Genomic DNA, 14,900 nt, shown 5'->3' on the forward strand with positions numbered 1-14,900 from the left:
GCACTTTTTGTGTGAAAATAAGGGACGTGGAAAGCAATTTTCTATAGCCGGTATATCACTCTTTCCTCGTGAAAGAGATCCGAACCATTTCTGATAGACGTGTCTAAATATGTCGCATATACAACATGTCTGATACGAGTCTAGACATTTCACTTGAATACTAACTATATCATGTGTGAAGAGAGTGGACATGTACCATAACAACGAGTAAGATCATGTCTTGTGCGAGTCTTTAAACAAGAGTTAGATCATGTCTGTAACAAGTACGAACATGTCGCATAAAAAGATCTAAATCGCGTCTAATTAGAGCTTGGACTTGGCATAAAACAATGATCATGTCTGACATAATTCTAGACATGTTTCAGTAGTCCAACCCGCGTACTATTCGTTATGGAGGGTTTGGTTATCTCCGAATATTGTTCCAGGTTCCGTTTAAATCCTGTCGCATAATGGAAACTATATAAAAAATAATTTTAAATCATTAATTGGTTGTAAAAGCACAGTTCTGCCGTACTCCTTACTCCTTGTTGCTGCTGCCATTGCATTACATTCCGTTATCAAGAGCTACATTTTGTAACATGTTGCGAGATTACCATTCCCAAACATGTTCTTGAAATGCCTTAAACTCGTCGTTGGGCAGGACTTATGTGATGTAAATACATTCAGGTATGAATTATAATAGCTGATTATTTTATTTGCATATATTGGTCTGTATATATTGTAAATGTGATAGCCTATAATGGTATGTCTCTTTGAATTGTGACATGTTGCCCTCACTTCTGCTTAGCCCACTGGAATACTGTCGGTAACCATCGTTACCATTCCTTAAGGTGTGAACTTCATTGACACGGTTACTGTATGTGAGAACAGATGGTTACCTTTGTGTCATCTGAGAGTAACTATCGTTACCATTCCTTAAGGCGTGAACTTCATTGACACGGTTACGGTGTGTGAGAACAGAAGGTTACCTTTGTATCATCTGAGAGTAACTATCGTTACCAGGCCTTGAGGTGTGAACTTCATTTACACGGTTACTGTATTTGAGAAGAGAAGGTTACCCTTGTGTCCATGGAAGGTAACTTGCGTTACCAGCATTGACGTCAATGGATGTATCAGTAACCAAAAGTTCAGATGCGGAAGCTATAAACTCGTCTTTATTTTCATTTATTTGTTGTCAGCCGAGATAAACTCGATGCACATTCGTACACATAAGTGATATTGACTTTGTTTCTTTTTCTAGTAAATTTTCAGATGTTTTCATGACTAAATCCCTAAATATTTAATGAATGAAATGGAATGTTCATAGGATACGATCTACAAATTGGCCTTTTGTGTTAAGTTGTTTGTAGAATTAAATTTTTTTTTGTCCTGGAAAGTGGAGTTCAGTTAAATTTTGCGGACCTTGTTTCGTTCCTTTCAATAGTCTCATCTCGTTTATCATTACATCGTTCTAAACTATGTGAGGAAACTTAAAATTCAATTAACTTGAATACGTGTGTGCTCGAGGGCATCTATGACAGTTTAATATTTTAGCCAAAACGAACTTGGTCTGCACTTATAATATTGCTGCATTCCTTTCGACAAGCAGATTAACGTAAAACAGGAGAAAAATCGTTAATGTATTTAGCGCAAGGAAAATAACTTCCTTTTAGGTTAACATAACATTTTGGGTGATTTGTATAAATAGGTACATAATTCATGTACCACTGCGCAATGCCGAAATTATTGTTAAATGTTAACACGACTTCATGCAAGACGAACCTCTTCATTCAATATCTCCTTATCAGAATTGCCCAAAAAAGGTTTAAATCGCAGGGTAGCAATCATACTTCTCCAAATAATAATTTTCATAATCATTTTATATCCAATTTATTTAATGATGATCTCTAACGTACGTAAGAGAGACCTAATAGTTGACTAATCCCTACTGACATATGTCGAGAATTTCGTAGTCCAACTATAGAGCATATCTTCATGGCGTCTTCTCATTGCCTCTAATAAATCTTGATCAACTTCCATATTACCCTTGAAAAATTAACGTATTGACGTAATCTTCATGTAAATATTTCGTGTAGAACTTTGAACTTTTTCAACGGTACATGAGGCATTGAATGCTCCTCACGCAACATGCGCTAGTTTAATATAATCACTTGAAAATTCGCAGTCAGTTTTATAAGCTCTTGAATCGTCCTGGCTACGAAAAATTTGTGCCCGAGACTCAACACGATCAGTTGTTTGTGCCCGAGATTTCAAACAGTTTTTGCGCCGCCCGAGATTACGATCAGTTTTGCACCGCCCGAGATTACGATCAATTTTACGCCGCCCGTGATTTCAATCAGTTTTGCGCCACCAGAACTCAGTAATACACATCAGAAGCCTGAACCAAAATTAAAACCAATTTAAATTCGCTTAAAACTATTACCGCCAGTGTACTCGTGTGATGAGTATTGTTACACAAGATATTAGCTGAAGTCTGTGCATTAACGAATTTATGGTAGAGCCATGTGATTGTCGTTCTATTTTTCGTAGTTAATATCATCTGTTCGATAAGCCTGTTATACAAGGTCTGTGCGAACCAGCGTATCTCAAAACCTTAAGGTTAAGATCTCTCCATTAGCAAAACTATAATCATTCTGACTGATCAATTTAAAAATGATTAAACATGTAAATTAAAATATTGGTAGTTTCTAAAATATTATTGTACGCGAATTTTCGTGTTATGTAGTTCAAGAAACTCTCAATCTTCCTATACTCAATTTTTGTTATCAAACTCAAGAACATTAGTAAAGAACGCCAATCGTGAATCAAATTCTGATATATGTCAAACTTTATCATCGAGGATTTAACGTTCAACATTGTTTTGAAATTACACGATTATTTTCTTTGTATTTTTAAATAGACCTTAATACCTTAAATTTATATGCTTCAAAAGCTGTGGGTTTTCTGCAGGTTGATTCATAAAATTTATAGTATCGCCCTACAATATAATGAATTTTTCATCGTAATGCCAAAACTTTTCCCTCAATTTAATCCAAACGCCATGACTTAATGAATCTTCCAATGAGTCGCCTTGTCTATTCTACGCGTGTTCAATTTACGCAGTAATTACCCATGCATTGGTCATTTTGCGTGGTAAAAGAATGTAAAGGATCTGTGAGAATCTCGCATGAATGTTGTCGTAATGTAAGTTAAGATAACTTGAGAGCAAATGATGTTTAGGTGCTATACTGTACACATTCGTAGTTCAGAAAACGTGGACTGTCATCTTGTGTTGTTAACGAATGTTTTAGCGCTTGAGTGCAAACGTTTTGTCCCTCCATTCGGAATAATGAGAAATGTTATTCTCAGAGATAGAGTTCGTTATTGTCATTGGATATTTTTACAATAGTGAAACAAATTGTTAGTTGAAAACTCAGTGCTTTAAGACTATGAGTGTCACGCAAAATTCGGAAATTATTAAAAAATTATGTCATAAACTTAGAGAAAGAAACGTTAATTTACATATTACATATAACTGTGTCGTGGTAGAGTGGGATTATTTGACCGTCTTAAATATGTCGAATGAAGCATCACTGGGAACGTTTAATCATCAAATGGTCGAGAGGGTAAATGGTGTAGTGTAAACATGGATATTATAGAAAACAATCAAATTTATGGGCGACTGAATTGAAATTACCACGCTTCAAAACAATGAATTGAGATAGATTAATAGATTGATTGAAATAGGAAATGATCAAAACTGCGGAAAATTGGAGTTGGTATTGACGTGAAACTGTCTGCTCCGCAAAATCTGCTGAGAGATCTTTTGAATTTTTTTTCTGTTTAATATTCTTGCCGTGTTAGAATTCTTACTAGTCATCTACTCTTTTGTGCTAGGTATACAGCAAAAATAAAAAAATCTTCTGTGTCGTGTGTTGGTTTTCCTTGGGGAGCATAGTGATCTTTTGAATATGTGATGAACATTAATTAATTAATTTCGCATGGTTGACTCTGGTTTTTACTGAAATCATTTTGACAGTCAAGCCAATTACAGTCTCCAGCGCACAAGCGTAAATATTCATTTGTTTGCACCTCTGGATAATTTGACTATTCACGTAATAGGGTCAGGAATGCTTTGAAATTAAAAAGACAGTGAAGACGAACTTTGATAAAATCGAATAGCGTGAGTATCGCGTCCCAGGGATGAATTCCTAACAACTAAGTTATAAATTAATTTTTATTTGAATAATTTGATGGGAGTTTACAGTCAAGGAAATCGAAGTGTGCGGAGATCCATGAAAGATGTTCCAGATAATTCAAGATTCTCTGACCCATGACCAGCAAGCATCGGCATTGCATCATACAACTTCGTCACACGCATTGCATTATAGTTCTATTAGTTCACGTTGTTTGAGCTTGGCACATAATGTACGTATTCAATCATTTCAATGCTCAGACTTCAGTCTCAGACTCTCAGTGCTCAGTATTCAGTAGCACCTAAGGTTTGTTCGAGAGAGGTTGTGTGTCTTGATGCTGGTGAGCTCCACAAATGTGACGCCGCGCATTCGCAAGTTAATGTAGCAACTCTTGTAATGAATGCAACCGCTTTCGAATTTTAAGGTTTGTCTTGTGTATAAAGTTATTGTGTCTCTCAATTCCGGAATCAATAAGAACTACGATCCATATTCTATTTTAAATCAACCTAGCCGTCTGATAACGTGGTTCAGAGATAAAGTTGCTTTCGTCACACCTGTGATGAGGCTGTGACAGGAATCACTTATCTGTACTTGAGTAAGTTGAGGTCAATTTTCAGTTTCACAAGTTTTGTGTGTAATAATACGACAAATTATTTTATGCTCATTTGATCTTAACCTCAGCGTCGAATACAGAATAATTTCATGACCACACTGGTATGTCAGGTGCTTGGAAACTAAGGTACGGTACCTTCGACATAATAGTGGCTTTGAAGATAAAGAAGAAGATTAAGGAAAGTGGCAAAGTGTCTACTGTCTAGTGTTTAGCTCCTCCGAACTATTGCATTCCTAAATGAACAAGTGCAAAAATGCGTGGTTTTACATTGATTCACTCTCACTGTCTTGGCTCTTGGAATTTTTTTTTGCCCTTGCAACATTTTCACACGTCAGTTACAGGAATCGAGTGTTGCAGCTGAAGGACAGCTGTTCCAAGTAGTACCTAATTAAAGGAGAACTAAAGCTTGTCAAAACATCAGTGAAGACCTCCTGTTGAAGACCTGGACAAAAACGCGGCCTGTCTCACGGCCGTTCTCTCGGCCGTAGACAGGCCGCGTTTTTGTACAGGAGGTTCAGTGAAGTGAGATGTTGAAACGTAAATTTATTCCGATGTTGATAAATGTTTTACTTTTCAGCTACATAAACTAGGCTTGTTTAATTTATGTCGAAATAACTTGATTTCGTTCAGCGTTACTAGAAACCAAAATTAGTCTAAAGGTTCGATATATCAAGTGTGCGATTTTTAACTGTGACGAAACTCGAACTAGTTAACCTCATTTCGATCAATAAATAGGTTCCCGTGTATTGTAGTGACTAGCAGAAGATGGATAATGGTGAATATCATCCTCCTCCTCCATACTTCCCCATGTTGGGTGATCAATCGTCGTATCCTCCTCCGCCCCCTTATTCCGCCCAGCCTCCACCTGGTAGCTTTTCATCTTTCCCATCTCCCCCTCCTGCATATTCCCCACCTGGAGCCTACTACCCCCACCCTCAACAATTTCCCTTGTACAATGCATACGCACAACAACCTAACTTCATTTCACCAGCAATTCCTCAACAAAGTTTCCCACTAAACCCAAACCAAGCCACAGCTCCTCCGCTCTATCCTAACCTTCCTCCTCTCGACTCTACGTTTGTCCCGAGTAGACCCGCGCCTCCGCCACCAAGACCGCCTCCACCAACCGTCCAGCAACCCACCATTGGTTTTGGCGACTCTTCTATTCCGAGTGATGGTGAGCAAATAAATAGAGAATTTTACTTTCTGGGTAATTGAAAACTTGCCTTGAAGTGGTAGCACGATTATTCAGAAAAATTGTAAACCTCCTGGAAATGTACCCTAAATGTAAACATTCTCAGAAAAATGTAAACATCCTGGATCACTTGCCAACAGCCGCTTTTCGTCTGCTAGATTATTTCAGTTTCTCTCATTTTTGGCTAATTTGTTCAACCTTTTCCTTCTAACTTCCCCTAGCGGTAATGTCATAACCGTAATAAGAAAAATGTGTGACGTGCACATTAGCCATGTTTTGGTTCTCGTCTCATTTAATTGTAGTGGAAATTGAGGTACAGTCTGATATGGGGATAATAGGACATTATACCTATATATTAAAGGGTATAATACCTCCTCTCACTGCCTCGTCAATCAATGCACTGACTTTACTACCCTAAACTTTTGCTAATATTACTCTTTAATGAATATACAATATAATAATATTCTGGTTGCAGGTATTGATGCATTGCGATCGATGTGACTGCAGAAGCAGAGCAGCTAGGCCGTTCACCTCGTCTAAAGTTGATCTTGCTTTTGTTTCATGTCGCAAACCCTCCATTGTTTAATCGTGGGATTTTTGCGAATTCGTAGAACAATAGAGATGATGATAAATAATTTTGATGAATAGAGGAAACTAATGAAAATATTTTCATTGCTTTTGTACATGATTAAGCCTTTTATTGCCCTAATGCGTACATAGAGAAGTCGAACAAAAATACTATTGTCTATAATTCTGTCATCAGCTGTCGATGCAAGGTGGAGCAATCTTCTGAGCAGCACACACGGCAGTCATCCTGGCTACGCCGTCTGCAGCGACAAGGTAATGTGAAAGTGGATTTGATGTGATGGTATGGTGTGGTAGATGCTGTGATGTGGTGCTACGGTGTGGTAGGTGCAGTGGTGTGGTATTCCCACAGATGTCTGACTGCATGCTATGGTGTGGTGCTACGGTGTGGAAGGTGCTGTGGTGTGGTGCTACGGTGCAGTAGATGCTGTGGTGTGGTGCTACGGTGTGGTAGGTGCAGTGGTGTGTGGCTACGGTGTGGTAGATGCTGTGGTGTGGTGCTACGGTATGGTAGGTGCAGTGGTGTGGTATTCCCACACATGTCTGATTGCATGCATTGGTGTGGTGCTACGGTGTGGTAGGTGCAGTGGTGTGGTATTCCCACACATGTCTGACTGCATGCTGTGGTGTGGTGCTACGATGTGGTAGGTGCTGTGGTGTGGTGGACGGAGGAAGACTCACGCTGGCATCACATCCCTGCTTCTAAAATTAACGCCTGTGTTTTGGGCCATCGCTAGCTTGCGCTCTTTCTCTGACTGCGCACTATTCTGAAGTACCTACGTAGAATGTATAAAATCTGTGTTTGGACATTTTTACACAAAAAATTAAGTCTTAAATATCTTACAAAAGGTTTGGGAAAATTGTTTAATTTCGTTGTTGATATCCTCCGTGGTTGAATGTGTTTAACACTTTAACTTGCCAGTAACATCGGTGTTGTGTTATGTGATACTCACCCAGTGAACGTTTTGGCAGAAATAAATTGGTTTTAAAATAGAAACTAATGTGGTTCTTACCAAGTGTACGTTTTAGCAGAAATGCGTTGGGTTTAACATAGAAACTAATATTCTCACCCAGTGAACGCTTTTGCAGAAATATGTTGGGTTTGAATTAGATAGGTACTGATGTGCGTCCGCCTTTATTTGGTTGTTTGGAAAAATTATTTTCCTGCTTGCTGATCAGCTTTTATTAACGCTTCCCAAGAATAGATTAGTGCTGCGTCTTGTGACGTATAGCGACTTCCGGTCAACCATTGTGTGATCGCGTTCTCAGTAGCGCAGTACTTTCCAAACTTTTTGTATTGGCACTCAATTTAACAAACCGCTATTTGCATATTACCATTTTTACACGTTCACAAATGTTTACACTATTTCTCCATTTATATATATAGCTAAGTTCAAACACTTGCCCCTCTATCATAACCGGAGCATAAATAAATTTCCTCTAAGGATTAACTTTCGTCAGTTCCTTAAATTCTACAACTACAACTACAACTACTTAAATTCTACAACATCGATACAAACACATGGGCCTAAATAAATATAACGACTAAAAACTCGAAACATTTTCCACATCTTGTGTCTTAATATGATATTTATTTATTTTTACATTTTCCTCCATTCGGCATCGTGGCCAAGCTTATAGTTAACAGTAGAATGCACTCGTATATTCATCTGATGTATTTTAAAGGTTATTTCTTCTTTCAGTCCTGATATTTCACAAGACGTCACGTTTCTATTCAACTTTATCAAATTGTTTCGATGTTTGCATGCTTTTCGATGCAAAGAAAAATCGGGTTCTAAGATTACAGATAAATTGATATCGATTCAATCATGATCTTTTGGATGGCTAACGTGAATGCAAGTACTAGACACGGTTTTTAAATGCAATATTTTTAAATGCAATGGTTTTATAAACATTTTTGTAAAATCAATTACGTGTGGGAAAACCATGCAGTCTCCTTTCATGTGGTTAAGGTGAGTTAGCGTGACGTTACAGTTACATATATGTGATACAATATATTCTTGCACGTTTATTCACAATGACGTTTTTGCGTTTTTTTCGCGATCTCAAATCCTTCCTTCGCCATCCATTTTCGAATTCTTATGTTGACTTGTCAATCTCGTAGGTACTTTAAACTCGCGCTCAAAACCTGCTCTTGTTCTTGACGATAGCTAGTTTCAAATTTGTATGTTATCTCTACATTGTAGGTATGTTAGTTGTGCAACACTATAACTTAGTATTTACTATGCTGGGCTGCGTATGCTCTTACTTAACTCGGACATCTCACCGTACCGCAACTGGGAAGCCTACAAAATTTTTATGGCTCTCACAGCCACAGCTTTAATGTTGGCCCACTTATTTAATGCAATTATGCATTCAGCAGTTACCGTTATTAATAATAGATCATTTGAGTGGGACTCGTTCTTAATAAATAAGTGGAAACTATATAATATTCAAAAAATCAATTTAGGGTACGGACGTGAATTTATTTTATGCATGTCGAACTGTGAATCGGATGCAGTTCAGTGATATTTAAAGAAAATTGCTTTGTCACCAATCACTTGATTTCATAATGCCCCGGTTGCCAAGGTGCTGAACAATCATTTGTTCAGTCAATCGAGGAAGAAATCCTCTATCATATAATTACGTCGTTCCATTTTTAATTTAAATAGCGTTATCATTTCAGTTGTTATAAGGAACTATTCCTCATAGCCGTATCTAGGTGTCAGGTAACAAGGTATGTATACATGCATTGTTCTGTTTGCGCCTTTATTTCTGCTTTTCGAGTTTGTACGAATTTAACTACATCGAAGTATACGAAAAAAATGTAAAAAGACCAAGAAGGCCTTCTTTTATAAACTACATCCGTGTTTCTGACGTCTGTAGGACATGACACTTTTTTAGATTAGCTGCTCGAAGCTCTTGTTTTTATAATTCTGGTCGTGTTGACTCATTTACGCTAGTTGATACTTCAGGACCTTCCGCTTTTTTTAACAAAATATTTATTAATTCACTGTATGTCCGCCGCTCTCTATAAATTAGATGATTGATGTATATCTTTATTTATTCCGATTGGACATGCTGTGCCCCAATTTTCTGAAAGTCGCGTTCCACATTACGGGGTCTGAACTATGTTTCACTGTTTCTTGCTCTGCTAATCAAATTTAATGGCGCAATACAAAAGTTACAAAGTTCACTCGTTAACATGCAATTAAGTCTCATATTTTCAATGTTACAAAAATTTAAAATTCACAATTTCGTTTCTGGGTCATCTCACTTCCACACTGATAGAAATGAAGAAACTTTATTCAAATAGCGATAAACATTTTGCCCCTGTGTGGGCCACCCTGACCCAGTTTTGCAGAGCAAATTGTATATCATTGCAACGCTCGATAAATGTATCACTTTTTGGGACAAGATGACTCATTAATTTTTCTGAATGCAGGACACGCCGCTGCCGGCGGCGCTGAAGGAGCGCTGGCAGTGTGGGGGCGCTAGCTTGTTCCTCCTCCAGCACGACGGTTATGTTGTGGCGCCAGCGCATGAAGTCTTCCTTAAAGTCTACCTCAATCCAGGTATATAAGTGTCAGAATTCGATCACTCATGGTCTGAAACTAATACTGGAAATACTTGACAGCTTACATGCCATTTATCAGAGAAATATACCTGTTGCGTTTAATATTAGCAATTGGAGTATGCTTTGCTATGTTATCTATCTTGCATTTTTAGCGTCTGTCCGTCCGTCTGTCCGTCCGTCTGTCCGTCCGTCCGTCACTTCACGTTTTCGTTGACGAGAAAATGCGCTCTCTGTCACTCATTGCAGTGAGTACTGAGTTATATTTATTTTTATCATGAATGGCAATGGCGGTAACTTGTTCCCCAGATTTTGATGCCAGTCGCTGCCCCTCCCGACGAGGAAGCCTCCAGTACAGCCTCGATAACAGCCCCACAGGGACCCCGGGTCGCAACTCCCCCAGCGGGTCCATCTACAGTAAAACTTCTGCTGAGTCGAGGCCTTCCCCTTCTGGTGCTGCGGACGCTCAGCAATATTCGCTGCTTGTGGAATGCCCTCGGATCTGCAGGCTCAAACTTTCCCCCGCTAGAGGCCACGCTCTTGTTGACCGAGAATTTATATCTTTTGTCGACCAAGNAGCTTCAAAGTGAATAGGGTTGAACTATTTGTCCACGGATACTTACAGTGTTGGTAATGCAATTCTAAACTTCCCCCCGCTAGAGGCCACGCTCTATAAAGTAAAAGCATTTGTCCAGGGATACTTTAACTGTCAAGGCACTAAAGCTTGTACGTGTGGGAGCTTCAAAGTGGATAGAGTTGAACTATTTGTCCACGAATATTTTAACTGTTGTTAATGCAATTCAAATCTTTAATGTCCTGGTAACTGACGTTACCGTCAATGTACAATGAGTTAAATTGTCGTGCTGTTGAATTACTTACAATAGTTCACTGTGATAGTTTATGATAATTAGATATAAGTATTACATCCCAAGTAACTTCTGTCGTACGATTATAGGGGTAAAGTCAATACAGCATTTAAGAGGAAGTTATGTTAATTTAACCAATTCAGATATTTTTTGGGTAATTAAAATTTACCGATGAGCCGCAACTAATTTCTGCAACTGGAATTTCAATTTTTTACCAGGTCGCAGCGTGGTGGTGAAATTTCCACGAGGTTTAGACTCGCGTAAGTTGGAAGAGCTCACACAGCTGCTGAGTCAGCACGCCTCGATAACAACTGATAACAACGGCATCCTCACGACTGTGTCCTCTAGCGTCGAGTCTGGTGAGTTGTGTGTCATTAAACGGTATTATAAAGCCTTCAATTTTGAAACAACAACGAATGTTTATTCAATATATAAAATCGCCGCTTTGAACATTGTCAAATACGCCTATTGAAATAACAACGAATGTTTACTGAATGTTGAGAATCGCCGCTTCCAACATTGTCAAATTTTCCTATAGGTCCGTCACTACCCGTTACATTCGGATTTTAATAGAGTAATTTAGTGCGTTAGTATCAATTATTAGTACTTAATTTTAATATCAATGTTTAAATGATTTTCTGTGTTGGTCACAGCGTTCAACTACTCTTCCAAGCTGGGCAGCGACTTACTGAAGGACTACGCACCAGGAATTGCTAAATCTACCAAATACTTCCGAAAGGGCGCTGGAAATTTAGGCGAGTTTTATATCTTTTTTTTTTACTTAAATTTTAACCTTAATTCCTAATATACGCAACCAAATTGTTTGTCTGTTATTTTAATTTAAATTGAAAGTTATTGTGATAACAATTACCCCTATTAAACTTAACCTAATTGTTTGATTTTGTCTCCTCGTTTAATTTCAACTCTTCTTCTATACCGAGAAAATGAATAATTTTGCACAATATTATTATTAATTTGCATTCTCGTATTCTACACGCTATAATTTAAAAGACAAGTATAGGAAACATTTTTAAACGTTTATTATGAGCTTATCATTTTCTATGTTATTTATTTTCTTTGTTCAAGGGAAAACAGTCGTGCGCGCTGTGACAGTGATGATTTTTTTGTGAATCTTTCTCCAGCTATACCAATCAATCAAATATCCGGATTTATTTGTCATTAAAGTCCTGATATCCATTTTATTTCTATCCTGCTATCCATTATTTTTATCCTTCTATCCATTTATTTTCAAAATCCTGCTATTGAGTTTGTATTAATTATTTTAAATGCGTTTCTGCCTGCAGTTCGTTTGGGCGGGTCGTTGATGACCAAGGGAGCGTCTCTTGTGGCCGAGACGGTCGCACCAGTTTCCAAGGATGAAAAGGCAGATAGTTCTACAATATATTTTCTATAAAATGAAAATATATATATCTTTTTCTTTACAGAAACTAGGACAGTTAATTCTTTCTGCTCATTGGCTTCTGGTGACTTGTGATACAATTGATATAAATTATTTTGATACGAGAAGATGAAATTTCGTTGCCTTTTTTCTATCGGGAATATTTTCTCGCGTTTCCTGTTCTAATTCGCAGCTCCGAACACATAAAAATAGCGTATATTTTCTGTCCACAGATGGCTGAGTTTGATCCAATGGTGAACCAGCTTCGAGCTGCTCTATCTACAGTCAAGGACCAACTCAATAAAGGAACCGTAACTTACGTAACTCGCGGACTCTAAAGAAACCCGAACCCAGCCGCTAGCCGATACTTATTGTAGCTTTTACTTACTAGAAACGTTTATTGAAAAGTAATTCCTAACGTACAGTGATTGAGATAATACGAATTATTTTTCTTCTATTATCCAAATGAGGCTTTGGTTTTCATTCAATTAGCCTGTTAATATGCCTGTAACGTGTGACCACTTGTCATACCTTACAGAATCGCATACTTTAAACTCGCGAAAAGAAATAACATATTTTAAAAGAAAGAACATCCCACGTGATGTTCTTTCTTTTTCAACATCCAACGTGATGTTCTTTCTTTTAAACAGCAATGTCCTTAGAGCATAGAGCATACCAATGGGCTTACATTCTGTATTGTGAAGATTCTTAACTTGGGTCTCACGCCAATATCCGGAACTGAGCATGCTACTCGATATTGTGTAGATTCTATACGGGTGTTAGAAGTCACGATCTGGAACTGAGAAAACTATTCCATATTGTGAACATGATTCTTGACGTGAGTCTCAAATCAAGTTCCTGAACCGGGCAAGCTATTCATTATTTTGAGGATGATTCTTGACGTGGGACTCGTATGGTCTCGAGTCCAGTGATTGTGAACTCGAGAATAATATAGTTATAGTGCCTTCGTTTACTTGTGATTACCTCGACTCCGCGTGCCTTGTAGATACCATGACGATTGTGAGTAGTGAAGGCTGAAAATAATTTTAATCAATTTGGTTTTTATCTCACTTGTGAAAACTGATGCGGAAATAGAACAAAGCTCGCAGGATGATAAGTCACGCGATTATTTCTATATCATCGTTATTTTTAAGCAACCACTTACTGGGTCTCTTTGATTTTATTTGTAGGTAACTAGTCACATTGTTATTATGATCTGAATTAAGTAAAGAAGATGAATTAATTAGAGAACTAGTCACATTGAAGAAGAGAAGCAATGCTTCTCATCTTCAATGGTCTACTGGTTGAAAAGGCGGCATGCTTTTAATTCCGTCATCTACGATATGCTTTTCGAGATGTTCATCATCTTTCAATACAGACAATGTATTTACGTTTGTCCTTAGTTCTCACCTCATATTACCTCGCGGATTTCTTGAACTACTTACCATGAAATTATTAAAATTATGCACCCTAATTTTTGCCGAATGATAAGTTACAGGTGTTTTTATTTGTAAATCGAGTTACTTCCAACATTTATAACAATTGCTTATTATTAATATTAATTCGAGAAGTTGATTTTAAACTTATATTGAGTGTCCAGTCTCTGCTATTTTAATTCCATCTAGGCCTACAATAACGCCGTAGCTTTCTTTAAAAGTTAAATTACGAGTAGTTTCAAATAAAATCCAGGTGTGCGCTCTCGCTTTATTTCGTCTTATATTGCCTGTAGAATGTGTATTTTTCAATTAAGCTTTGCATCTCGAAACGTGTGATGAACTTGTCATAATTTTATTATTATCATTATTACACTTAATCATGCTTAACGATGCATTTCCTGTGTTTGATTATGGCTCATGATTTATGAAATGTAGCTCCATCTTGTTGAAACCAGACATACCTGACTTCATTTCAGCCAGTTTTGGAAAAAAACGGTGTCGATCATTTGCGTGTACAGAGCTGCAGTCATCGCTCCTGCTCGTTCGATTTCCTTAGAGAAATATAAGAGTTGGTTATGCCGATTTTCGACACCGCATATCACCCGCTCTCGCGTTCACAATGAAGTGGCTGCAGGCGAAGTTCACGCGGATTGTTATCACTCCAAGAAAGTAGAGGAAAAAGCTTCTAACCATTTAAACCGCATGCTTATATATGTATAATCATTTGAACCATACGTGCTGCAATTCCACAACTTAGACTTGCTCCTAATGTCATAATATAAGCTCGTACAGCCCTATCTTCACATCTGAGATTATTCTAACACTAATCCCAAATTAATCGTACATTACCTAACCTTGTTGGATGTGGGAAGGTGGAGAGCGTCATGAGGCGTTCAGATGATATTGAACTTTTCTTATAGATTTTCCAGAAAGTACGATCTGCTGTAAAATGTACGTCACGATGAATGTTACAACAAAAATTACTTCAGTAAGTAGCGTTTTGAAAGTTAAAAGAGACCTTATTAGGTCTCTCACCCACACGCTACGCTGATCTACG

At 37.8% G+C, this 14,900-nt stretch overlaps 1 protein-coding gene across 1 annotated transcript; it reads left to right on the top strand.

Moving 5' to 3' along the window:
• Nucleotides 1–4,476: 4,476 nt before the first annotated feature.
• Nucleotides 4,477–14,398, top strand: LOC108671897. The gene is made up of 10 exons (XM_018159494.2): nt 4,477–4,515; nt 5,366–5,965; nt 6,747–6,823; nt 10,014–10,143; nt 10,452–10,728; nt 10,768–10,868; nt 11,227–11,367; nt 11,662–11,763; nt 12,313–12,392; nt 12,641–14,398. Exons 2-10 carry the CDS (start codon nt 5,554–5,556, stop codon nt 12,743–12,745), a joined length of 1,425 nt encoding a protein of 474 aa, XP_018014983.1. The 5' UTR covers nt 4,477–4,515; nt 5,366–5,553; the 3' UTR covers nt 12,746–14,398.
• The last annotated feature ends 502 nt before the right edge of the window (nt 14,399–14,900 follow it).

Source organism: Hyalella azteca, unplaced genomic scaffold (assembly GCF_000764305.2).
Source record: "Hyalella azteca isolate HAZT.00-mixed unplaced genomic scaffold, Hazt_2.0.2 contig8867, whole genome shotgun sequence".
Taxonomy (NCBI): domain Eukaryota; kingdom Metazoa; phylum Arthropoda; class Malacostraca; order Amphipoda; family Hyalellidae; genus Hyalella; species Hyalella azteca.